The sequence below is a fragment of the Eleginops maclovinus genome, chromosome 21 (genome assembly GCF_036324505.1).
Source record: "Eleginops maclovinus isolate JMC-PN-2008 ecotype Puerto Natales chromosome 21, JC_Emac_rtc_rv5, whole genome shotgun sequence".
Taxonomy (NCBI): Eukaryota; Metazoa; Chordata; class Actinopteri; order Perciformes; family Eleginopidae; genus Eleginops; species Eleginops maclovinus.
Window position 1 is genome coordinate 17,467,544 of NC_086369.1, and position 26,774 is coordinate 17,494,317.

General features: G+C 46.3%; 2 protein-coding genes across 6 annotated transcripts in view; both read right to left on the minus strand.

Annotated features, from left to right (window-relative positions):
• Positions 1-286: 286 nt before the first annotated feature.
• tmem200ca (transmembrane protein 200C, genome duplicate a) lies at positions 287-12,387 on the minus strand. 2 transcript variants are annotated; one of them, XM_063912710.1, is made up of 6 exons: positions 12,317-12,387; positions 12,105-12,240; positions 6,513-6,681; positions 5,171-5,390; positions 4,852-4,997; positions 287-1,109 (listed from the first exon to the last, which is right to left on the minus strand). In XM_063912710.1, exons 3-6 carry the CDS (start codon positions 6,611-6,613, stop codon positions 287-289), a joined length of 1,290 nt encoding a protein of 429 aa, XP_063768780.1. In that variant the 5' UTR covers positions 6,614-6,681; positions 12,105-12,240; positions 12,317-12,387. The 2 variants fall into 2 exon arrangements, with proteins under 2 accessions (XP_063768780.1, XP_063768779.1); XM_063912709.1 differs by having other exon boundaries at positions 12,105-12,329.
• Positions 12,388-12,725: 338 nt separating this feature from the next.
• The window catches only part of LOC134883996 (lethal(3)malignant brain tumor-like protein 4), an 18,052-nt gene continuing 4,003 nt past the window's right edge, over positions 12,726-26,774 (minus strand). For all 4 annotated transcript variants that reach the window (XM_063912558.1, XM_063912559.1, XM_063912560.1 and 1 more), the window contains 6 exons: positions 25,116-25,205; positions 24,921-24,995; positions 20,030-20,103; positions 19,701-19,861; positions 19,553-19,615; positions 12,726-19,471 (listed from right to left, as the gene is read on the minus strand). In XM_063912558.1, coding sequence (XP_063768628.1) covers positions 18,632-19,471; positions 19,553-19,615; positions 19,701-19,861; positions 20,030-20,103; positions 24,921-24,995; positions 25,116-25,205 — 1,303 coding nt within the window. In that variant the 3' untranslated portion in view covers positions 12,726-18,631. The remainder of the gene's footprint in view (positions 19,472-19,552; positions 19,616-19,700; positions 19,862-20,029; positions 20,104-24,920; positions 24,996-25,115; positions 25,206-26,774) is intronic.

Consider the following 26,774-nt stretch of genomic DNA (forward strand, 5'->3'; position numbering starts at 1 on the left):
TATAAATCCCCCGGCAGTAGAAATAAGAAATAATAAGAAGAAGAAGAACACATTTCCCTGTAAGGGATAAATAAAGTATACCTTCTTCTTCTTCTAAAGACCACTTCCTGATGTGATGTCATCATTGCTGTCAATCAGACTCAGCTCCTGATTGGTTGCCCCGCTTCCTGTGAGATCATCCTCAGCTTCTCCGTGTTGGAGTACTTCCTGTGTGATGGCACTTCCCCCGACCTCTGACCTATGTGATGCCAAGACGTCGACTCAAACGACTCGTGCTCGCCGTTATTCAGTTTAATGTAACCGCCCCGCTCGGCAGGCTCCGCCTCCTGCAGAGGGGCAGAGGAGTTTGGGAGGAGGAAAGGAGGTGAGACAGGGAGGAGGAGGAGAGGAAGTGGGACAGGGATCCTGATGGCACTTCCCTTTGAACACTTGAGGAACTGCAGCAAGCTGCTGATGAGTCCTGGGGAGCAGGAGGGGGGGGGAATGCATTAACCTCCCCCTCACTCCTCAGGTCCTCCCTCTTACCCCCCCCCTGATCGAAGTGCCTCCTGCAGGGGGAGTCGGGCCGGGGACGTCGCAGGGGCAGGGTGGAGGAAGTGAGCACCTCCTTCTGCAGGGAGAGTTGGGGGGGGCTGAAGCTGGGGGGGAGGGAGAGCCTATGGGAGATTCGGGGGAGAGGGGGAGAGGCTGGCTGATCCTGGAAGATACTGAACACAGGCTCTCCTTTATCGCCTCCACCATTATCCTGAAATCCATCACCTCCCCCTTTGGAGCTGGGCAGCAGTTGCACATCCCCTCCTCCTCCTCCTCCTCCCCCCCCGCCCTCCCTCCTGCTCAGCGAGGCGGGGTAAGCCCTTGGTTTGGTCTCCAGGCTCTTTGACTGGACGTAGTTGACGAGTCCGTTGAGAGGGTTACCGGCAGAGGACGAGGCATTGGGTTTGCGGAGGCTGTGCAGGTCGATGACCGTGGAGTAAATGTCCCGCAGGTTGATCACCTTCGTCTTCTTGTCACGATTCTCGTGCAGGACGGCGTTTGCACAGATGAAAAGGAAGATCCCGATGCCCATGATGAGAGGACCAAAGACCTTCAGCCTATCAGAATAGAGATACCTGCGGAGACATGGAACATGGTAGTGCCAATACAATCAACCAAAAGACAACTAGTACCACTGCAACCAACCAAGGCACATCTGGCAGCACCTAAAGGAAGAGTAGTACCCCCTGAAGGATGAGTAGTACCCCCTGAAGGATGAGTAGTACCCCCTGAAGGATGAGTAGTACCACCTGAAGGAAGAGTAGTACCCCCTGAAGGATGAGTAGTACCCCCTGAAGGATGAGTAGTACCCCCTGAAGGATGAGTAGTACCCCCTGAAGGATGAGTAGTACCACCTGAAGGATGAGTAGTACACCTGAAGGATGAGTAGTACCCCCTGAAGGATGAGTAGTACCACCTGAAGGATGAGTAGTACCACCTGAAGGATGAGTAGTACCACCTGAAGGATGAGTAGTACCCCCTGAAGGATGAGTAGTACCACCTGAAGGATGAGTAGTTCTACCTGAAGGATGAGTAGTTCTACCTGAAGGATGAGTAGTACCCCCTGAAGGATGAGTAGTACCACCTGAAGGATGAGTAGTACCACCTGAAGGATGAGTAGTACCACCTGAAGGATGAGTAGTACCCCCTGAAGGATGAGTAGTACCACCTGAAGGATGAGTAGTACCGCCTGAAGGATGAGTAGTTCTACCTGAAGGATGAGTAGTACCCCCTGAAGGATGAGTAGTACCACCTGAAGGATGAGTAATACCGCCTGAAGGATGAGTAGTACCACCTGAAGCAGGGGTGCCCAACCAGTCGATCGCGGGCTGAGTTCCAGTCGATCGCGAGAAAATGTTGTGTGTAGGCTATCCTCCTACTGTTGTGTAAAATAGGCCTACATTAAAACTTCCAACTTAAAACATCTTAAATAGGCACAATGAACTGCTGATCGCGTGAAGCAGTGTGTAGATGTGTACAGCTATAGTAAGGTAGATCAGGCATAATCAAAGAAACCATCTCACGCGCTTCTGTCTATCTGCGTGCGCAGGGTATGGTTGCTAGGCTCTAACTAAGGACTCGGGAGGGCGCGAGAATCTTGACTAGAGCGAGTGGATACTCCCATGGCGGCAGAAGCTACAACATCTAAAACTTATCATTTTCATTCAGAGTGGGAGGAGGATTATTGTTTTGTGTATTCCAATGCCAAGTCCATCTGTCTTATCTGCAATGCAAATGTGGCTTTACCAAAGAAAGGGGATTTGGAGCGGCATTTCAAGACGGTCCACAAGAGCTACGATACGAACTTCCCTGCTAAATCTCCACTGCACGCCCGAAAAGTCAAGGAAATGAAAAGTCAGCTAGCAGCACAACAGTCCATTTTTACCAGGCCCAATACCACGAGTAAGGCTGCAACCACAGCTTCTTATCGTGTCTGTGGTGTTCTTGCAAAAGGAGAGAAATCTTTCGAGGATGGGGAGATTGTGAAGCGTTCATGGAAGCCGAGGATGCGCTTTTTGCCGATTTTAAAAATCGAAAGGAGATTGTGTCTGCTGTTCAGGATGTGCAGCTATCAGGAGATTCTGTTACACGGCGATGCCAGGGAATGGCGGAGGATGTTGAACAGCAATTGAGGAATGATGTTGACTCATGTGAGTGTTTTTCTCTGCAAGTCGATGAATCCACTGATGCTGTGGATGTGGCTCAGCTGTGTGTGTTCATTAGACAATATGAGTGTAAAAGAAGAGCTGCCTTTGAGAGGGCACACACGAGGCACAGACATTTTTCAGGTTTTTATGGAATTCGTTAGTGAGAACAAGTTGCCCCTCTTCAAACTCGTCTCCATTACAACCGATGGGGCTCCAGCAATGATTGGACGTACTGCTGGGTTCATTGGATTGTGCAAACAGTCTGAATCTTTCCTGGATTTCCTGAATTACCATCGTATAATTCACCAGCAAGGAAGATTTTAGATATGAAGGACGTGATGGATGTGGCTAACAAGATGGCCTGTTCTGTTCGGGTCAGGAGTCTGCAGAGGCGATTATTCCGTGCGCAACTAGAGGAGACCGGTGCAGAACACACAGATCTGCTGCTGCACACAGACGTAAGGTGGCTCAGCAGAGGTACATTTCTGGAACGGTTTTCTGAATTGTTGCCCGAAATTAAAGACTTCTGAAACGTTCAAACCATGCTGAGTCAGTCAGTGGCTCTTGGATTCAGCCTTTCTTACTGATCTGACTGACAAGCTCAATCACTTGAATCTAGAGCTGCAGGGTAAGAACAAACACATCATCAACATGATCAGCTCCGTGAACACCTTTAAAAGCGAGTTACAGCTGTTGCTATAAAGCAGATTGCAACAGTGAGATCTGCAGAACTCTCCACACATGGACACAGAACGTAAGCGTCAGGGCAAAGACTGTGCGGAGCTTGAGAGTGCACGTTATGATGTTCAAGTGCAAAGCATTTTGTCAGAATTTGACAGGCGCTTTACTGACTTTGCATCCATTGAGCCTGTTGTCAGTTTTCTCAGTTTTCCATTTGGGGAGAATCTAGATGTGGATTGTATAACGTCCAAAGTGGCATCACTCTTCAACCTGGATAGCGGTGCTATTGAGAATGAGATCCTCACACTAAATAATGACATTGAGCTCAAATCAAGAGACCTGACACAAATGTCCAATTCTGGAATCTAATGCAGAAAGAGAAGTACCCCAACCTCAGACACACTGCAAAGAATTTGACTGCACCTTTTGGATCAACATGTTTGTGTGAGTCTGCCTTTTCACATATGAACATCATTAAGTCAAAATACAGATCCACCAGGACTGATGAGCACCTCGCGGCCTGCTTACGGCTGGCACTCAGCTCCTACTGTCCGGACTATGAGAGACTAACTTGAATTAGACATTGTATTAATTGGGTTGTATGTTGTTGTGTTGTTACGGGCCAGTCCTAGGCCTACTTGTGCTTATTCTTTGCATGACGTACATTTACTTCAATACATGTATTATTATTGTTAAAACTTGATCTTTGTGTCAGAAAATGTGTTATTATATAGGTGCACAATTAATTGTGGCTATGCTATGGCTTTCGATATGGCTTGGTAGATCTCGACACACTATCAACTTTAAAAGTAGATCTTGGTTCAAAAAAGGTAGGGCACCCCTGACCTAAAGGACGAGTAGTACCGCCTGAAGGATGAAGGATGAGTAGTACCGCCTGAAGGATGAAGGATGAGTAGTACCGCCTGAAGGATGAAGGATGAGTAGTACCGCCTGAAGGATGAGTAGTACCGCCTGAAGGATGAAGGATGAGTAGTACCGCCTGAAGGATGAGTAGTACCGCCTGAACGATGAGTAGTACCGCCTGAAGGATGAAGGATGAGTAGTACCGCCTGAAGGATGAAGGATGAGTAGTACCGCCTGAAGGATGAAGGATGAGTAGTACCGCCTGAAGGATGAGTAGAACCGCCTGAAGGATGAGTAGTTCTACCTGAAGGATGAGTAGTACCGCCTGAATGATGAGTAGTACCGCCTGAAGGATGAAGGATGAGTATTACCGCCTGAAGGATGAGTAGTACCGCCTGAAGGATGAAGGATGAGTAGTACCGCCTGAAGGATGAGTAGTACCGCCTGAAGGATGAAGGATGAGTAGTACCGCCTGAAGGATGAGTAGTACCGCCTGAAGGATGAGTAGTACCGCCTGAAGGATGAGTAGTTCTACCTGAAGGATGAGTAGTACCGCCTGAAGGATGAGTAGTAACACTAAAAGGAGCTGTGAGATAACATTGTAAAAGCAGTAAACTTTGTTCACCTGTGTAGGAATTCCTCCAGAAAGCCTCGGTAGGGCTGTCTGGTGGTCCTGTTGGTGGTTTCTGTCAGGTTGAACCCATCATGATTTCCTGTTTCCTCTTCATTGTCTGCTTTATCTTCTTGGAGTTCCTTGCGAACCTCTCCGCCCTGTAAGCAGTCGAGAAATGTTATTCGCGTTGGTCCGTCACCTGTCCGTCAGCAGCTGCAGGTGAGGTAGTGTTACTGTAGGTCACCTGTCCGTCAGCAGCTGCAGGTGAGGTAGTGTTTCTGTAGCTCACCTTTCCTGCAGCTGCAGTTGGGGTAGTGTTTCTGTAGCTCACCTGTCCGTCAGCAGCTGCAGGTGATGGGCTGTTGGAGGAAACGGAGGCCATGGCAGCGCCCTCCTGTGGCTGAGCACTGAAGAACAGTCCTTCTCGAGGCCAGTATCCAAGAGCTGCCATGACGACGCCCACCAGCAGGACCATGATGCCAAGCGCTGCCACGAGCCCCGAGACAGAAAACAGCTTCAGCTTCCCCTTCACCACCACCACCTCGTTCCTCCTGACGGCAGCATGGTTAACGTGGACACAGTTAGAACACCATCAAAGCATTAAACTGATGTATTTATGTGTAGCCCTCCCAACCACAGTTCAGGACAGGTCAAGTACACCAGGACAGTACTACGAGCATGGGAAGAGCTGTGGTGGGATCTACTATAAGCTATCCTATTTAGGGTTCTCACTTGGTCACTAAAAGCCCTCAGGTAGCCCGGCGATAGACCGTAGCTATACTGCAAAACAATACATCTCCCACGCAACTCCAAATATCAGCTCTAGAGCCCCCACTAACATGTCAACTAAATAACAACACATATTCCACGACTCGCTTCAAAACAAAAGAAATAAAGGTACCCGGGATTTTAGTCAGTTATGGTACCCTTGTTGGCGCGCTAGATGGAGCTCATATTCCCTCCACACGGCCGATCCACAGACGTATCTCCCCGATGAATCAACCCAGCGTAGTCCTCCTGTTGGCCCGACGTCCTTCTTCTGTCAACCGGCAGCAGGCAGGCACACGAGTCTCTTAAGATTACGTCTATACTGTTCAACTTCTCAAACAATAAACCCGGACTCAGGACAACGCAGCTAAACACGAGGCTAACGTAGCCGTTGCTACAGTTAGCATACAGTCTCGCAGTTTTGCATAGTCTTGTGAATTTGTCACCAAATGGGTTCCACGCTCTTCTCCCAGGTACTCGAACACACAACAGTACTTCTAGCTTATTTTAACATTAGTAACCCAAAATAAATAATGACGTTTTCCCCGGTCTTAACTTCTCAGTCTTTGCCTCGCTCTCCTTTTCGCGCCTCTCCGACCTAAGTCTTCTCAAACCCGGTAGGTTAGAACACTGAACTCTGATTCGTTCGCTATATGACTGACACCTCTACCAACCAATACAAATGAGAGGTTCAAGGACTTCTAAAACATAGGAAATATGACAACTTAACGAATAACTGAATGTACTCTTCTTGTAACTTAGTGGTGACGAAACAAAAACGTGTGTGTGTGTGTGTGTGTGTGTGTGTGTGTGTGTGTGTGTGTGTGTGTGTGTGTGTGTGTGTGTGTGTGTGTGTGTGTGTGTGTGTGTGTGTGTGTGTGTGTGTGTGTGTGTGTGTGTGTTACCTCTTCTTCTTCTTCTTGTGAGTCGGTGCTTTGTGTGATTTGGATCTAAGTGAGTCCTGTCTCCGGGCGTTGATCCGCAGGAGGCCACCGGTGGCGATCATCACCACGCACCAATCAGACGGTAGCTCTGGCGGCTAAGTCACGTCAGCTGGAATCAGCCACCAACTTCCTGTTAGAGATACAGAAAGGCTGCCTTCAATTCTATGACCTACACATGAGAGAAAATCACTCTGCAGAGACAGAGTAACATCAACAATGGCCAAAGAAGCGTTTGGTTCCTAACATAGACAGATAGAATGGGAGGATGAAACCCTCTTTATTGTCACATGCAGACAGCAGCGCACACACACATTTATCCCATCCTATACAAGGAGCAGTGGGCAGCTATCGTGCAGCGCCCGGGGAGCAATGGGGAGGGGGGACTGGAGGTGTCCGGTGCCTTGCTCAAGGGCACCACAGCAGGGCCTAGGAAGTGAACTGGGACCTCTCCAAGTAGCAGTCCACTTTACATATTTCAAGTCTGTTCGGGGACTTGAACCGGCGACCCTACGATTCCCAGTCCAAGCCCCTACTGACTGATCCACTGCTGGACGAACAAGTCAGGCCTGCAGAACTCCAGCTCCAAGCATGCACTGCAGCTGCTTCACAGTCTGTCTGAATCTAATGAGCCTCAAGTCTGTGACTCGTACAATCATCACTGACAGTCATTCCTGCAGATCAGAACACATGAGTCAGTATCTCTCAAGTACTGGTAAGTATCTGTGGGTATGTGTTGGTACTGACAGATACTGACCAGTACAGATACAGACTGACCGGTTCAGATACAGCTTGACCAGTACAGATACTGCCTGACCAGTACAGATACTGACTGACCACTACAGATACTGCCTGACCAGTACAGATACAAACAGACCAGTACAGATACTGCCTGACCAGTACAGATACAAACAGACCAGTACAGATACTGCCTGACCAGTACAGATACAAACAGACCAGTACAGATACTGCCTGACCAGTACAGATACAAACAGACCAGTACAGATACTGCCTGACCAGTACAGATACAAACAGACCAGTACAGATACTGCCTGACCAGTACAGATAAAGCCTGACCAGTACAGATGCAAACAGACCAGTACAGATAGAGACTGACCAATACAGATACTGACAGACCAGTACAGATACAAACAGACCAGTACACATACTGACTGACCAGTACAGCTACAGACTGACCAGTACAGATACAGCCTGACCAGTACAGATACTGCCTGACCAGTACAGCTACAGACTGACCAGTACAGACACAAACAGACCAGTACAGCTACAGACTGACCAGTACAGACACAAACAGACCAGTATAGATACTGACTGACCAGTATAGATACTGACAGACCAGTACAGATACAAACAGACCAGTACACATACTGACTGACCAGTACAGCTACAGACAGACCAGTACAGATACTGACTGACCAGTACAGATACTGACTGACCAGCACAGATACTGAATTACCAGTATAGATACTGCCTGACCAGTACAGATACAAACAAACCAGTACAGATACAAACAGACCAGTACAGATGCTGACTGACCAGTACAGATACTGACTGACCAATCCAGATACAAACAGACCAGTACAGATACAAACAGACCAGTACAGATGCTGACTGACCAGTACAGATACAGACAGACCAGTACAGATACAAACAGACCAGTACAGATACAAACAAACCAGTACAGATACTGACTGACCAGTACAGATGCTGACTGACCAGTACAGATACAGACAGACCAGTACAGATACTGACAGACCAGTACAGACACTGACCGACCAGTACAAATACTGACAGACCAGTACAGATACTGACAGACCAGTACAGATACTGACAAACCAGTACAGATACTGACAGACCAGTACAGATACTGAATGACCAGTACAGATACAGACTGACCAGTACAGATACAAACAGACCAGTACAGATACTGCCTGACCAGTACAGATACAGCCTGACCAGTACAGAAGCAAACAGACCAGTACAGATAGAGACTGACCAATACAGATACTGACAGACCAGTACAGATACAAACAGACCAGTACAGCTACAGACTGACCAGTACAGATACAGCCTGACCAGTACAGATACTGCCTGACCAGTACAGCTACAGACTGACCAGTACAGACACAAACCAACCAGTACAGATACTGAATGACCAGTACAGATACAGAATTACCAGTATAGATATTGACTGACCAGTATAGATACTGACAGACCAGTACAGATACAAACAGACCAGTACACATACTGACTGACCAGTACAGCTACAGACAGACCAGTACAGATACTGACTGACCAGTACAGATACTGACTGACCAGCACAGATACTGAATTACCAGTATAGATACTGCCTGACCAGTACAGATAAAAACAAACCAGTACAGATACTGACTGACCAGTCCAGATACAAACAGACCAGTACAGATACAAACAGACCAGTACAGATGCTGACTGACCAGTACAGATACTGACTGACCAGTACAGATACAAACAGACCAGTACAGATACAAACAAACCAGTACAGATACTGACTGACCAGTACAGATACTGACAGACCAGTACAGACACTGACCGACCAGTACAAATACTGACAGACCAGTACAGATACTGACTGACCAGTACAGATACTGACAAACCAGTACAAATACTGCCTGACCAGTACAGATACAGCCTGAGCAGTACAGATACTGACTTACCAGTACAGACACAGACAGACCAGTACAGATACTGACTGACCAGTACAGATACTGACTGACCAGCACAGATACTGAATTACCAGTACAGATACTGCCTGACCAGTACAGATAAAAACAAACCAGTACAGATACTGACTGACCAGTCCAGATACAAACAGACCAGTACAGATACAAACAGACCAGTACAGATGCTGACTGACCAGTACAGATACTGACTGACCAGTACAGATACAGACATACCAGTACAGATACTGACTGACCAGTACAGATTCAGACAGACCAGTACAGATACAGACTGACCAGTACAGATACAGACATACCAGTACAGCTACAGACATACCAGTACAGATACTGACTGACCAGCACAGATACTGAATTACCAGTATAGATACTGCCTGACCAGTACAGATAAAAACAAACCAGTACAGATACTGACTGACCAGTCCAGATACAAACAGACCAGTACAGATACAAACAGACCAGTACAGATGCTGACTGACCAGTACAGATACTGACTGACCAGTACAGATACAAACAGACCAGTACAGATACAAACAAACCAGTACAGATACTGACTGACCAGTACAGATACTGCCTGACCAGTACAGATACTGCCTGACCAGTACAGATACAGCCTGAGCAGTACAGATACTGACTTACCAGTACAGACACAGACAGACCAGTACAGATACTGACTGACCAGTACAGATACTGACTGACCAGTACAGATACTGACTGACCAGCACAGATACTGAATTACCAGTATAGATACTGCCTGACCAGTACAGATAAAAACAAACCAGTACAGATACTGACTGACCAGTCCAGATACAAACAGACCAGTACAGATACAAACAGACCAGTACAGATGCTGACTGACCAGTACAGATACTGACTGACCAGTACAGATACAAACAAACCAGTACAGATACAAACAGACCAGTACAGATACTGACTGACCAGTACAGATACTGACTGACCAGTACAGATACTGAATTACCAGTACAGATACAGACATACCAGTACAGATACTGACTGACCAGTACAGATTCAGACAGACCAGTACAGATACAGACTGACCAGTACAGATACAGACATACCAGTACAGCTACAGACATACCAGTACAGATACTGACTGACCAGTACAGATACAGACATACCAGTACAGCTACAGACAGACCAGTACAGATACTGACTTACCAGTACAGATTCAGACAGACCAGTACAGATACAGACTGACCAGTACAGATACAAACAGACCAGTACAGATACTGCCTGACCAGTACAGATACAGCCTGACCAGTACAGGTACAGCCTGACCAGTACAGATACAGACTGACCAATACAAATACTGACTGACCAGTACAGATACTGACTGACCAGTACAGATACAAACAGACCAGTACAGATACAAACAGACCAGTACAGATACAGCCTGACCAGTACAGATACTGAATTACCAGTATAGATACAGACTGACCAGTACAGATACTGACTGACCAGTACAGATACAGACATACCAGTACAGCTACAGACAGACCAGTACAAATACTGACTGACCAGTACAGATTCAGACAGACCAGTACAGATACAGACAGACCAGTACAGATACTGCCTGACCAGTACAGATACTGAATTACCAGTATAGATACTGACAGACCAGTACAGATACTGACTGACCAGTACAGATACAGACATACCAGTAGAGATACACACAGACCAGTACAGATACAGACAGACCAGTACAGATACTGACTGACCAGTACAGATACAGACATACCAGTACAGATACAGACAGACCAGTACAGATACTGCCTGACCAGTACAGATACTGACTGACCAGTACAGATACAGACATACCAGTACAGATACAGACAGACCAGTACAGATACTGCCTGACCAGTACAGATACAGCCTGACCAGTACAGATACAAACAGACCAGTACAGATACTGCCTGACCAGTACAGATACTGACTGACCAGTACAGATACTGCCTGACCAGTACAGATACTGACTGACCAGTACAGATACTGCCTGACCAGTACAGATACAGCCTGACCAGTACAGATACAAACAGACCAGTACAGATACTGCCTGACCAGTACAGATACTGACTGACCAGTACAGATACTGACTGACCAGTACAGATACAATCAGACCAGTACAGATACTGACTGACCAGTACAGATACAGCCTGACCAGTACAGATACAAACAGACCAGTACAGATACTGCCTGACCAGTATAGATACTGACTGACCAGTACAGATACTGACTGACCAGTACAGATACAAACAGACCAGTACAGATACTGACTGACCAGTACAGATACAATCAGACCAGTACAGATACTGACTGACCAGTACAGATACTGACTGACCAGTACAGATACAAACAGACCAGTACAGATACTGACTGACCAGTACAGATACTGACTGACCAGTACAGATACAATCAGACCAGTACAGATACTGAATGACCAGTACAGATACTGACTGACCAGTACAGATACAATCAGACCAGTACAGATACAATCAGACCAGTACAGATACTGACTGACCAGTACAGATACTGACTGACCAGTACAGATACAATCAGACCAGTACAGATACAATCAGACCAGTACAGATACTGACTGACCAGTACAGATATAATCAGACCAGTACAGATACAATCAGACCAGTACAGATACAATCAGACCAGTACAGATACTGACTGACCAGTACAGATACAATCAGACCAGTACAGATACAGACTGCAGTATTATTGAGAAGCTCCCTCCTGGCCGCAGATCATGACTCAGCAGATCGATCAGAATATAAAACATGCAGAATCTCACCCTCAGTTCTCCGCTCGCTGCATGTTTCTCCTTCATCTTCATCATCGTCATCTTCAACATCGTCCTGCTGCTCCGGTGTTTCCTCTCTCTCTCTCCCCCCTCCTTCCTCTCTGCAGTGATGATCCTCCCACTGACTCTGCATCAACAGATCAAATACAGTCGTATGAAACATAAATAATAGTTCATTTTTTATTATCAATATCACTTCTTACTTGTCCCTCTGTCTGCCTGTCTGTCTGTCCTGTGCAGTGGGGGTAGGTCCTGGGATGTTACTGTTGCTAGGAGACCCAGCAGTTCTACAGAATTACTGTTTCCCAGAGGAAGTTTGTCCCTGCTGAGCCTCCGTAGTATAATCTCAGTTGGTTCACTGGATGGATGAAGGAGGTTTAATATGAGGACTTACCTGTGCAGTCACACCTGTTGACCTGTTTTACAGCACACAATACTTTCCTGGTTCCTTCTCACATGCACACACACACACACACACACACACACACACACACACACACACACACACACACACACACACACACACACACACACACACACACACACACACACACACACACACACACACACACACACACACACAAATATTAAATATCGCTGAGAATACACAAATTATTTATAATATTTAAAACTTTATTAATCTGCTGAAACGTTGACAGAGCAAACATCTGAGAGCCCACAACCACTGAAGCTGCATGAGGACAACATGAGTCAGCAGTATGAGTCTTAAACATGAGTCAGCAGTATGAGTCTTAAACATGAGTCAGCAGTATGAGTCTTAAACATGAGTCAGGAGTTTGAGTCTTAAACATGAGTCAGGAGTTTGAGTCTTAAACATGAGTCAGCAGTATGAGTCTTAAACATGAGTCAGCAGTTTGAGTCTTAAACATGAGTCAGCAGTATGAGTCTTAAACATGAGTCAGCAGTATGAGTCTTAAACATGAGTCAGGAGTTTGAGTCTTAAACATGAGTCAGCAGTATGAGTCTTAAACATGAGTCAGCAGTATGAGTCTTAAACATGAGTCAGGAGTTTGAGTCTTAAACATGAGTCAGGAGTTTGAGTCTTAAACATGAGTCAGGAGTTTGAGTCTTAAACATGAGTCAGCAGTATGAGTCTTAAACATGAGTCAGGAGTTTGAGTCTTAAACATGAGTCAGGAGTTTGAGTCTTAAACATGAGTCAGGAGTTTGAGTCTTAAACATGAGTCAGGAGTTTGAGTCTTAAACATGAGTCAGGAGTTTGAGTCTTAAACATGAGTCAGCAGTATGAGTCTTAAACATGAGTCAGGAGTTTGAGTCTTAAACATGAGTCAGCAGTTTGAGTCTTAAACATGAGTCAGGAGTTTGAGTCTTAAACATGAGTCAGCAGTATGAGTCTTAAACATGAGTCAGCAGTATGAGTCTTAAACATGAGTCAGGAGTTTGAGTCTTAAACATGAGTCAGGAGTTTGAGTCTTAAACATGAGTCAGCAGTATGAGTCTTAAACATGAGTCAGCAGTTTGAGTCTTAAACATGAGTCAGCAGTTTGAGTCTTAAACATGAGTCAGCAGTTTGAGTCTTAAACATGAGTCAGCAGTATGAGTCTTAAACATGAGTCAGCAGTATGAGTCTTAAACATGAGTCAGGAGTTTGAGTCTTAAACATGAGTCAGCAGTTTGAGTCTTAAACATGAGTCAGCAGTATGAGTCTTAAACATGAGTCAGGAGTTTGAGTCTTAAACATGAGTCAGCAGTATGAGTCTTAAACATGAGTCAGGAGTTTGAGTCTTAAACATGAGTCAGGAGTTTGAGTCTTAAACATGAGTCAGGAGTTTGAGTCTTAAACATGAGTCAGGAGTTTGAGTCTTAAATATGAGTCATAAGAGTCAGGAGTTTGAGTCTTAAACATGAGTCAGGAGTTTGAGTCTTAAACATGAGTCAGCAGTATGAGTCTTAAACATGAGTCAGGAGTTTGAGTCTTAAACATGAGTCAGGAGTTTGAGTCTTAAACATGAGTCAGGAGTTTGAGTCTTAAACATGAGTCAGGAGTTTGAGTCTTAAACATGAGTCATAAGAGTCAGGAGTTTGAGTCTTAAACATGAGTCAGCAGTTTGAGTCTTAAACATGAGTCAGGAGTTTGAGTCTTAAACATGAGTCAGGAGTTTGAGTTTTAAACATGATTCAGGAGTTTGAGTCTTAAACATGAGTCAGGAGTTTGAGTCTTAAACATGAGTCAGGAGTTTGAGTCTTAAATATGAGTCATAAGAGTCAGGAGTTTGAGTCTTAAACATGAGTCAGCAGTTTGAGTCTTAAACATGAGTCAGGAGTTTGAGTCTTAAACATGAGTCAGCAGTATGAGTCTTAAACATGAGTCAGGAGTTTGAGTCTTAAACATGAGTCAGGAGTTTGAGTCTTAAACATGAGTCAGGAGTTTGAGTCTTAAACATGAGTCAGGAGTTTGAGTCTTAAACATGAGTCAGCAGTATGAGTCTTAAACATGAGTCAGGAGTTTGAGTCTTAAACATGAGTCAGGAGTTTGAGTCTTAAACATGAGTCAGGAGTTTGAGTCTTAACTTAAACATGAGTCAGGAGTTTGAGTCTTAAACATGAGTCATAAGAGTCAGGAGTTTGAGTCTTAAACATGAGTCAGCAGTTTGAGTCTTAAACATGAGTCAGGAGTTTGAGTCTTAAACATGAGTCAGGAGTTGGAGTCTTAAACATGAGTCAGGAGTTTGAGTTTTAAACATGATTCAGGAGTTGGAGTCTTAAACATGAGTCAGCAGTATGAGTCTTAAACATGAGTCAGGAGTTTGAGTCTTAAACATGAGTCAGGAGTTTGAGTTTTAAACATGAGTCAGGAGTTTGAGTCCTAAACATGAGTCAGGAGTTTGAGTCTTAAACATGAGTCAGCAGTTTGAGTTTTAAACATGATTCAGGAGTTGGAGTCTTAAACATGAGTCAGCAGTATGAGTCTTAAACATGAGTCAGGAGTTTGAGTCTTAAACATGAGTCAGGAGTTTGAGTTTTAAACATGATTCAGGAGTTGGAGTCTTAAACATGAGTCAGCAGTATGAGTCTTAAACATGAGTCAGGAGTTTGAGTCTTAAACATGAGTCAGGAGTTTGAGTTTTAAACATGATTCAGGAGTTGGAGTCTTAAACATGAGTCAGCAGTATGAGTCTTAAACATGAGTCAGGAGTTTGAGTCTTAAACATGAGTCAGGAGTTTGAGTCTTAAACATGAGTCAGGAGTTTGAGTCTTAACTTAAACATGAGTCAGGAGTTTGAATCTTAAACATGAGTCATAAGAGTCAGGAGTTTGAGTCTTAAACATGAGTCAGCAGTCTGAGTCTTAAACATGAGTCCAGGAGTTTGAGTCTTAAACATGAGTCAGGAGTTTGAGTCTTAAACATGAGTCAGCAGTCTGAGTCTTAAACATGAGTCCAGGAGTTTGAGTCTTAAACATGAGTCAGCAGTCTGAGTCTTAAACATGAGTCCAGGAGTTTGAGTCTTAAACATGAGTCAGGAGATTGAGTCTTAACTTAAACATGAGTCAGGAGTTTGAGTCTTAAACATGAGTCATAAGAGTCAGGAGTTTGAGTCTTAAACATGAGTCAGCAGTATGAGTCTTAAACATGAGTCCAGGAGTTTGAGTCTTAAACATGAGTCAGCAGTCTGAGTCTTAAACATGAGTCCAGGAGTTTGAGTCTTAAACATGAGTCAGGAGATTGAGTCTTAACTTAAACATGAGTCAGGAGTTTGAGTCTTAAACATGAGTCATAAGAGTCAGGAGTTTGAGTCTTAAACATGAGTCAGCAGTTTGAGTCTTAAACATGATTCAGCAGTTTGAGTCTTAAACATGATTCAGGAGTTTGAGTTTTAAACATGAGTCAGCAGTATGAGTCTTAAACATGAGTCAGCAGTATGAGTCTTAAACATGAGTCATAAGAGTCAGGAGTTTGAGTCTTAAACATGAGTCATAAGAGTCAGGAGTTTGAGTCTTAAACATGAGTCAGCAGTCTGAGTCTTAAACATGAGTCCAGGAGTTTGAGTCTTAAACATGAGTCAGCAGTCTGAGTCTTAAACATGAGTCCAGGAGTTTGAGTCTTAAACATGAGTCAGGAGATTGAGTCTTAACTTAAACATGAGTCAGGAGTTTGAGTCTTAAACATGAGTCATAAGAGTCAGGAGTTTGAGTCTTAAACATGAGTCAGCAGTTTGAGTCTTAAACATGATTCAGCAGTTTGAGTCTTAAACATGATTCAGGAGTTTGAGTTTTAAACATGAGTCAGCAGTATGAGTCTTAAACATGAGTCAGCAGTATGAGTCTTAAACATGAGTCAGCAGTTTGAGTCTTAAACATGAGTCAGGAGTTTGAGTCTTAAACATGAGTCAGCAGTATGAGTCTTAAACATGAGTCAGCAGTTTGAGTCTTAAACATGAGTCAGCAGTATGAGTCTTAAACATGAGTCAGCAGTATGAGTCTTAAACATGAGTCAGGAGTTTGAGTCTTAAACATGAGTCAGGGGTTTGAGTCTTAAACATGAGTCAGGGGTTTGAGTCTTAAACATGAGTCAGCAGTATGAGTCTTAAACATGAGTCAGGAGTTTGAGTCTTAAACATGAGTCAGGGGTTTGAGTCTTAAACATGAGTCAGGGGTTTGAGTCTTAAACATGAGTCAGCAGTATGAGTCTTAAACATGAGTCAGGAGTTTGAGTCTTAAACATGAGTCAGGGGTTTGAGTCTTAAACATGAGTCAGCAGTATGAGTCTTAAACATGAGTCAGCAGTATGAGTCTTAAACATGAGTCAGGAGTTTGAGTTTTAAACATGATTCAGGAGTTGGAGTCTTAAACATGAGTCAGGAGTTTGAGTCTTAAACATGAGTCAGGAGTTTGAGTCTTAAACATGAGTCAGCAGTTTGAGTCTTAAACATGAGTCAGGAGTATGAGTCTTAAACATGAGTCAGGAGTTTGAGTCTTAAACATGAGTCAGGAGTATGAGTCTTAAACATGAGTCAGGAGTTTGAGTCTTAAACATGAGTCAGGGGTTTGAGTCTTAAACATGAGTCAGGAGTTTGAGTCTTAAACATGAGTCAGGAGTTTGAGTCTTAAACATGAGTCAGGAGTATGAGTCTTAAACATGAGTCAGGAGTTTGAGTCTTAAACATGAGTCAGGGGTTTGAGTCTTAAACATGAGTCAGCAGTATGAGTCTTAAACATGAGTCAGCAGTATGAGTCTTAAACATGAGTCAGGAGTTTGAGTTTTAAACATGATTCAGGAGTTGGAGTCTTAAACATGAGTCAGGGGTTTGAGTCTTAAACATGAGTCAGCAGTATGAGTCTTAAACATGAGTCAGCAGTATGAGTCTTAAACATGAGTCAGGAGTTTGAGTTTTAAACATGATTCAGGAGTTGGAGTCTTAAACATGAGTCAGCAGTATGAGTCTTAAACATGAGTCAGGAGTTTGAGTTTTAAACATGATTCAGGAGTTGGAGTCTTAAACATGAGTCAGGAGTTTGAGTCTTAAACATGAGTCAGGAGTTTGAGTCTTAAACATGAGTCAGGAGTTGGAGTCTTAAACATGAGTCAGGAGTTTGAGTCCTAAACATGAGTCAGGAGTTTGAGTTTTAAACATGAGTCAGGAGTTTGAGTTTTAAACATGATTCAGGAGTTTGAGTCCTAAACATGAGTCAGGAGTTTGAGTTTTAAACATGAGTCAGGAGTTTGAGTTTTAAACATGATTCAGGAGTTTGAGTCCTAAACATGAGTCAGGAGTTTGAGTTTTGAACATGAGTCAGGAGTTGGAGTCTTAAACATGAGTCAGGAGTTTGAGTCCTAAACATGAGTCAGCAGTTTGAGTCCTAAACATCAGTCAGCAGTTTGAGTCCTAAACATCAGTCAGCAGTTTGAGTCCTCTCTGAAAAGATGGGGCAGAAACACAAATATATATATGATTTTATATCAACTGAAATATAGACGCAGTAGATACAGACTCTGCATATAGAGAATAAAACTATAAATATAAACTCTTAAAAACACGATCAGACCCATCACAGCACAGGAGACGGGACTTTGATGATGTTCATCACACAGTGTGTGAGATATCCTGAGGGTGTTATTACTGTTATTACAGCGTCTGCTTATTAACGAGTTCTTATTCATCAGTGTCTCGAGTCTCGTTCACACCTGAGATCTGAGTTTTTTTGACGGAAATGTGTAAAAACTTTATCCAGATTTAATAGACACTCACGAGCTGTCTAACTGCATCAGTCTCACTGGTGTAAGCCTCGCACCCACAAAGAGGCGGGGCCTGAACTGGAGCTCAGGTACTGTCCAGGGTTTCCTTTTTATCACAAAACATGACCTGAGACTACAGGTGTGACATCATTATTTAATCTGATTGATGATTAGATAGCAAATGAGGCTCCTCCCACAGAACAAGAGTTTCCTCAGCGTGTTACTGGCTCCTGTCTTCAACGTGTGATTGGTTCCTGTCGTTGCCATTTGATTGGTTCTCAGCATGTGAAAGGCTCCTGTCTTCAATGTGTGAATGGCTCCTGCGATTGTGATTGGTCTTTAGCGTGTGATCGGTCCGCATTGTGTGATCGGTCCTCAGCGTGTGATCGGTCCTCAGCGTGTGATTGGTCCTCAGCATGTGATTGGTCCTCAGCATGTGATTGGTCCTCATCGTGTGATTGGTCCTCATCGTGTGATCGGTCCTCATTGTGTGATTGGTCCTCAGTGTGTGATTGGTCCTCAGTGTGTGATCGGTCCTCAGTGTGTGATCGGTCCTCAGCGTGTGATTGGTCCTCAGCATGTGATTGGTCCTCATCGTGTGATTGGTCCTCGGCATGTGATTGGTCCTCAGCGTGTGATTGGTCCTCAGTGTTTGATTGGTCCCCGGCATGTGATTGGTCCCCGGCATGGGATTGGTCTCCTACATGTGATTGGTCTTCAGTGTGTGATTGGTCCCCGGCATGTGATTGGTCCTCAGTGTTTGATTGGTCCCCGGCATGTGATTGGTCTCCTACATGTGATTGGTCCTCAGTGTTTGATTGGTCCCCGGCATGTGATTGGTCTCCTACATGTGATTGGTCCTCAGTGTTTGATTGGTCCCCGGCATGTGATTGGTCCCCTGCATGTGATTGGTCTCCTGCATGTGATTGGTATTCAGTGTGTGATTGGTCCCCGGCATGTGATTGGTCTCCTGCATGTGATTGGTATTCAGTGTGTGATTGGTCCCCGGCATGTGATTGGTCCTCAGCGTGTTTGAACATCAGGATTGAGTTGTAGATCTTGAGGGCGGGACCGAGTTTGATTGACATGATCCTGATGAGGTCCTGTTGGGTGAGCAGCAGGAAGGCCCGCCCATCGATTTGCTGGACAGACAGCAGCAGAAACCAATCAGATCACAGCATTTATGTACGGTGTGAAACTGAGCAGCTGATTGGTTGGCTCACCTCGTCTCTGAACTGATTGGCCTGATCCTCACACCCGGGGAGGGACTCTACAAACTCTGAGACCTGCAGGGAGACAGACAGGTCAGAGAGACAGGCACAGAGAGACAGACAGGTCAGACAGCCAGGTACAGAGAGTGAGACAGTTGACCTGCTGGATGGTCCACCTCTGGACGGTGGAGGGTGAGACCCGGCTGACGGCAGGCAGCAATTTCTGTTGTTGCTCCCAGCATAGAGACAAGTCTCTGCCGGGCTGAGCTGACAGGGCCGACAAGAAGACAGACTGGTGGAGGACGGCCTGCAGACTGGAGCCTAAGAAACAGACAGGTGAGAGGGACAGATGGTGAGAGACAGTGTGTGTGTGTGTGTGTGTGTGTGTGTGTGTGTGTGTGTGTGTGTGTGTGTGTGTGTGTGTGTGTGTGTGTGTGTGTGTGTGTGTGTGTGTGTGTGTGTGTGTGCGTGCATGCGTGTCTGCTATACCTGGGCCTCCTGCTCTGATGGGAAGCTCCTCCTCCTCCTGTTTCACACAGAGCAACTTGGTTGGTTGGGAACATCTGTGGGCGGAACCAGAGGAAGGGAAGAGGTGAAACAAGATGTCTGTCTGTCTGTACAGATGTAGCCTGCTAGAACGCCCTTCCTTTAACGGATTCCAACCAGACACCGACCGGATTCCAGCGGCTGGGAATCTAATGCCCTCCCCGTTTCCTGAGAGGGGCGATGCCAGATTTACCCATTTGTTCGATAGCAGGGTTTTACCATGAGAGGGCGCCTCCTCCCCAAATACACAGACAGATAACTGGGTGAACTCTGGCCTTTGTTGAGCCTTGGTTCACAGTTTGTTTCCTGGACTAACAGAACTGTCACTTTAATGTGTGCAGCTCTGCAGTTGTGTTTGCTGAGCAGCATTTAATCACATAGTTTATATCCCTTATTTTCACAGGGAAATGTAACACATTACTTTTACACTTTTTATACCATTACACACATTCAAGCTATATAATGTTTATTATCCACTCTTTTGAATTTCGAACCCTAACCCTTTAATGATAAAACATCCAGATTTGAGATTAAATAAAGTTTATCTCATCCGATTATCTTAATTGTAAGGCAATAATATATAGTCTTTGTATATTAAATATTAATAATCATCATAATAATAATGTAAAATAATGTAAATAAGGACAATTTATTGAATCTTGTTGTGGTGTTTTTACACAACTACAGCAGTTTTCTACGTTTAGCTTTTTAAGTAGAACGTTGGCTTTTCAGCAGTTTCTCACTCGTGGAGAACTGTTGATGACGAGGCCCTATCGTGATGCTGATGAACTGGTTGAGCCATGTGAAGGATCCCACTCAGGGACTGGACCGCTGAAATACTTCAGTGAACAACACCTCCATTTAATGAAAAAAACAGTTGCAGTCGCGAAAGCACTAAGCCAAGCACGCATGGATAAAACACAGGATCAGTCTATGTGTCAAGGGGCACTAGTTTCTCCCCTGTCCAAGAACGGGTAATGGTCCGGTCTGACAGCGCACAGCTCGGCTGTCTGCAGCAGAGAGCGCAGGAAGAGATAGATCAGTGCTCTGAACCCTAGTCAAAAATACACATCCAAAACGGAATAAATACAAGTCATTATTATTACCAAGTTAAATCCTGTTCATTGGTTTTGACTTTTATTAAACACTCTGTATTTCCACGGACGTTTATTAACACCAATGCGACATAGAGGCAACAGGAAGTGTAACAGCATAAATATGCAAACCCGAGGCTACAGTTAAAACTACTGCTGCAGATCAGAGGGGGGTGGGAGAGCTGTGGCACTTTCCGATGGCCCATTAGGTGTGAAACTCAAAGAGAGTCACAGCTCTGCTGACCCAACACGTTCTCACTCCCAACTCGTCCTATGTTGACGTGATGTCAGGATCCCTTGGCGTCACATTTAAACACACTGGGAAGCTTTAGCATTGATCTTTAACTTGCAGGGAAGTCCCATAGCAACACAGAACAGATGCTCATATATGACCCAGTGGTCTGGTAACTCTTATTTTGAAATGAAAAGAAACCGGTAAATACAGTTTCCCGTGTTCCTGAGCTGATCAGACTTTCGGTCCTGACAGACGGGAAGAAAGTCCGACATTAAACAAGCAAACAAATAAATAAAAACAAGCAATGGTGTTTCTATATGTAAAAAACAGGTGGGGCACAAACAACTTAGTAGACCAAGCAGTCCAAAGCAGCAATGCAGACAACGACTAAACATGGCCACATGGCGACTCAGGCCAGCGAAGAGATATAACCCCTCCACCTGGTCCTAGGTCTACCCCTCGGTCTCTTCCCAGCTGGACGTGCCTGGAACACCCCCCTAGGGAGGCGCCCAGGTGGCATCCTCACTAGGTGCCCGAACCACCTCAACTGGCTCCTTTCAACATGAAGGAGCAGCGGTTCTACTCCGAGTCCCTCCCGGATGACTGAACTTCTCACCTTATCCCTAAGGGAGATGCCAGCCACCCTGCGGAGAAATCCCATTTCGGCCGCTTGTATCCGCGACCTCGTTCTTTCGGTCCTGACCCATCCTTCATGACCATAGGTGAGGGTAGGAACGAAGATGGCCCGGTAGACAGAGAGCTTTGCCTTCTGGCTCAGCTCTGTTTTCCTCACAACGGTGCGGTAAAGCGACTGCAGTACCGCTCCCGCTGCTCCGATTCTCCGGCCCATCTCACGCTCCATTGTTCCCTCACTCGAGAACAAGACCCCGAGATACTTGAACTCCTTCACCTGGGGTAAGGCTTCATTCCCTACCTGGAGTGGACAGTCCATCGGTTTCCTGCTGAGAACCATGGCCTCAGATTTGGAGGTGCTGATCCTCATCTCAGCTGCGAACCGATCCTGTGAGTGCTGAAGGTCACAGACCGATGAAGCCATTAGGACCACATCATCTGCAAACAGCAGTGGTGCAATCCTTAGCCCACCCAACTGCAGACCCCCTCCCCCACGACTACGCCTCGAAATCCTGTCCATGAATATCACAAACAGGATTGGTGACAAAGCGCAGCCCTGGCGGGGGCCAACCCTCACCGAAAATCGCTCCGATGTGCTACCGAGGACCCGGACACAGCTCTCGCTTTGGGAGTACAGAGATTGGATGGCCCTGAGTAGAGACCCCCTCACCCCACACTCCCGCAGCACCTCCCACAGTATCTCCCTGGGAACCCGGTCATACGCCTTCTCCAAATCTACAAAGCACATGTAGACCGGATGAGCGTACTCCCAGGCCCCCTCCAGGATCCTTGCGAAAGTGAAAAGCTGGTCCGTCGTTCCAGGACCAGGACGAAAACCGCATTGTTCCTCTTCAATCTGAGGTTCGACAATCGGCCGGACCCTCCTTTCCAGCACCTTAGAGTAAACTTTCCCGGGGAGGCTGAGTAATGTGATGCCTCTGTAATTGGCCCTCTGACCCCCCTTTTTAAAAAGAGGAACCACCACCCCGGTCTGCCACTCCTTCGGGACTGTTTCCGACTTCCACGCAATGTTGATGAGACGTGTCAACCATGACATGACATACTCTCGTGAGTATCCCCACACCCGCTCGGCGCCTCACACCTTGGGCAACTCCGGAGAAGAATAGAGTCCAACCCCTATCCAGAAGTAGGGTTCCAGAGCCGACGCTGTGCGTAGAGGTGAGCCCCACCAGATCCAACTGGTAACGCTCCACCTCCCGCACAAGCTCCGGCTCCTACCCCCCAGAGAGGTGACGTTCCACGTCATCAAAGCCAGCTTCTGCCGCCCGGGTCTGGTCCGTCGAGACCCTCTGCTTTCACTGCCACCCTTCTGTCAGCGCACCCGACCCCATCGCTGTTTCCCGTAGGTGGTGGGCCCGCGGGATGGGGAAGCGGCGGTGTTGCCCACGTTGCTTTTTCGGGTTGTGCCCAGCCGGGCTCTGTCCGTCTGTATACAGGTCTGTCTGTCTGTATACAGGTCTGTCTGTCTGTCCGTGTCCATACCTGTCTGTCTGTCCATACCTGTCTGTCTGCCTGTCTGTCTGTCCTTCTGTCCGTCTGTATACAGGTCTGTCTGTCTGTCCGTGTCCATACCTGTCTGTCTGTCCATACCTGTCTGTCTGTCCGTCCGTCCGTCTGTATACAGGTCTGTCTGTCTGTCTGTCCGTGTCCATACCTGTCTGTCTGTCCATACCTGTCTGTCTGTCCGTCCGTCCGTCTGTATACAGGTCTGTCTGTCTGTCCGTCCGTCCGTCCATCTGTCTGTCTGTCCGTCCATCCATCCGTCGGTCCGTCTATCTATCTATCTGTCTGTCTGTCTGTCTGTATACAGGTCTGTCTGTCTGTCTTTCTGTCTATCCGTGTCCATACCTGTCTGTCTGTCCGTCTGTCCTTCTGTTCGTCCGTCTTTCTGTCTGTCTATCCGTGTCCATACCTGTCTGTCTGTCTGGCCGTCTGTCCTTCTGTCCGTCTATCTATCTGTCTGTCTGTCTGTATACAGGTCTGTCTGTCTGTCCGTCCGTCCGTCCATCCGTCCGTCTGTCCGTCTCTCCGTCTATCTATCTGTCTGTCTGTCTGTATACAGGTCTGTCTGTCTGTCCGTCCGTCCGTCCATCCGTCCGTCTGTCCGTCTCTCCGTCTATCTATCTGTCTGTCTGTCTGTCTGTCTGTCTGGATACAGGTCTGTCTATCTGTCTTTCTGTCTATCCGTGTCTATACCTTTCTGTCTGTCTGTATACAGGTCTGTCTGTCTGTCCGTCCGTCTGTCTGTCCGTCCATCCGTGTCTATACCTGTCTGTCTGGCCGTCTGCCTGTCTGTCTGTCTGTCTGTCTGTCTGTCTGTCTGTCTGTCTATCTGTCTCTATACATGTCTGTCTGTCTGTCCTTCTTTCTGTCTGTCAGTCTGTCTTACTGTCTGTCCGTGTCTATACCTGTCTGTCTGGCCGTCCTTCCTTCCGTCTGTCTGTCTGTTTGTCTGTCTCTATACCGGTCTGTCTGTCTTTCTGTCTGTCCGTGTCTATACCTGTCTGTCCGTCTGTCCGTCCATCCGTCCGTCTGTATACAGGTCTGTCTGTCTTTCTGTCTATCTGTGTCCATACCTTTTTGTCTGTCTGTATACAGGTCTGTTTGTCTGTCGGTCCGTCGGTCCGTCTGTCCTTCTGTCCGTCTGTCCGTCTGTATACAGGTCTGTCTGTCTGTCCGTCGTCCGTCCGTCGTCCGTCCGTCCGTCCGTCCGTCCGTCCGTCCGTCCGTCCGTCCGTCCGTCCGTCCGTCCGTCTGTCCTTCTGTCCGTCTGTCCGTTTGTATACAGGTCTGTCTGTCTGTCCATGTCCATACCTGTCCGTCCGTCCGTCCGTCCGTCCGTCCGTCTTACCTTTCTGTGTGTTTTCTTCTCTTCCCCAGAGGCAGCAGCAGCGTCTCGTCTCGCAGCTCCGCCTTCACCTGGACACTTTAAAAGAGACAGTCAGGTAGACAGACAGACAGACAGACAGACAGACAGACAGACAGACAGACAGATATCTATATCTCCATTATATGAAGGATGTATAATCGTTGGTATGTTGTTTACCTGTGTGTCTGATTGACAGGTGCTCCAAGCCTATCAGGGAGCAGCAGCTCCTTCCTCACATTAATGTCTGAGTACGGGCAGCCGAAAGCACTGTGGGGTTACATGAATCAGCAAATAGGATACATGATTCAGCAGAGAGCAGACATGACTCAGCAAATATGAGACATGATTCAGCAGAGAGCAGACATGAATCAGCAAATAGGATACATGATTCAGCAGAGAGCAGACATGAATCAGCAAATAGGATACATGATTCAGCAGAGAGCAGACATGACTCAGCAAATAGGAGACATGATTCAGCAGAGAGCAGACATGACTCAGCAAATAGGAGACATGATTCAGCAGAGAGCAGACATGACTCAGCAAATAGGAGACATGAGTCAGCAGACATGACTCAGCAGAGGGGAGACATGAGTCAGCAGAGAGCAGACATGACTCAGCAGAGAGGAGACATGACTTAGCAGAGGGGAGACATGAGTCAGCAGAGAGCAAACATGACTCAGCAGAGAGGAGACATGAGTCAGCAGAGAGCAGACCTGACTCAGCAGAGAGGAGACATGAGTCAGCAGAGCAGACATGACTCAGCAAAGAGCAGACATGACTCAGCAGAGAGGAGACATGAGTCAGCAGAGAGCAGACATGACTCAGCAGAGAGGAGACATGACTCAGCAGAGAGCAGACATGACTCAGCAGAGAAGACAAATGACTCAGCAGACATGACTCAGCAGAGCGGAGACATGAATCAGCAAAAAGGATACATGAGTCAGCAGAGGGCACACATGACTCAGCAAATAGGAGACATGAGTCAGCAGACATGACTCAGCAGAGGGGAGACATGAGTCAGCAGAGAGCAGACATGACTCAGCAGAGAGGAGACATGAGTCAGCAGAGAGCAGACATGACTTAGCAGAGGGGAGACATGAGTCAGCAGAGAGCAAACATGACTCAGCAGAGAGGAGACATGAGCCAGCAGAGAGCAGACCTGACTCAGCAGAGAGGAGACATGAGTCAGCAGAGAGCAGACATGACTCAGCAGAGAAGAGACATGACTCAGCAGACATGAGTCAGCAGAGAGCAGACATGACTCAGCAGAGCGGAGACATGAGTCAGCAGAGCGCAGACATGACTCAGCAGAGGGGAGGCATGAGTCAGCAGAGAGCAGACATGACTCAGCAGAGAGGAGACATGACTTAGCAGACATGACTCAGCAGAGAGGAGACATGACTCAGCAGACATGAGTCAGCAGAGCGGAGACATGAATCAGCAAAAAGGATACATGAATCAGCAGAGAGCATACATGACTCAGCAAATAGGAGACACGAGTCAGCAGAGAGCAGACATGACTCAGCAGAGAGGAGACATGAGTCAGCAGAGAGCAGACATGACTCAGCAGAGAGGAGACATGACTTAGCAGACATGACTCAGCAGAGAGCAGACATGACTCAGCAAAGAGCAGACATGACTCAGCAGAGAGGAGACATGAGTCAGCAGATATGACTCAGCAGAGCGGAGACATGAGTCAGCAGAGAGCAGACATGACTCAGCAGAGAGCAGACATGACTCAGCAGAGCGAAGACATGAGTCAGCAGAGAGCAGACATGAGTCAGCAGAGAGGAGACATGAGTCCGCAGAGAACAGACATGAGTCAGCAGAGAGGAG

Coding starts and splice junctions, on each gene's coding strand:
- tmem200ca (XM_063912710.1), bottom strand. CDS start 6,613: ATGATCGCCACCGGTGGCCTCCTGCGGATCAACGCCCGGAGACAGGAC. Junction 5,391..6,512: donor CACAAGAAGAAGAAGAAGAG/GTAACACACACA, acceptor TGCTGCCGTCAG/GAGGAACGAGGTGGTGGTGG. Junction 4,998..5,170: donor CTGCAGCTGCTGACGGACAG/GTGAGCTACAGA, acceptor GACTGCTTACAG/GGCGGAGAGGTTCGCAAGGA.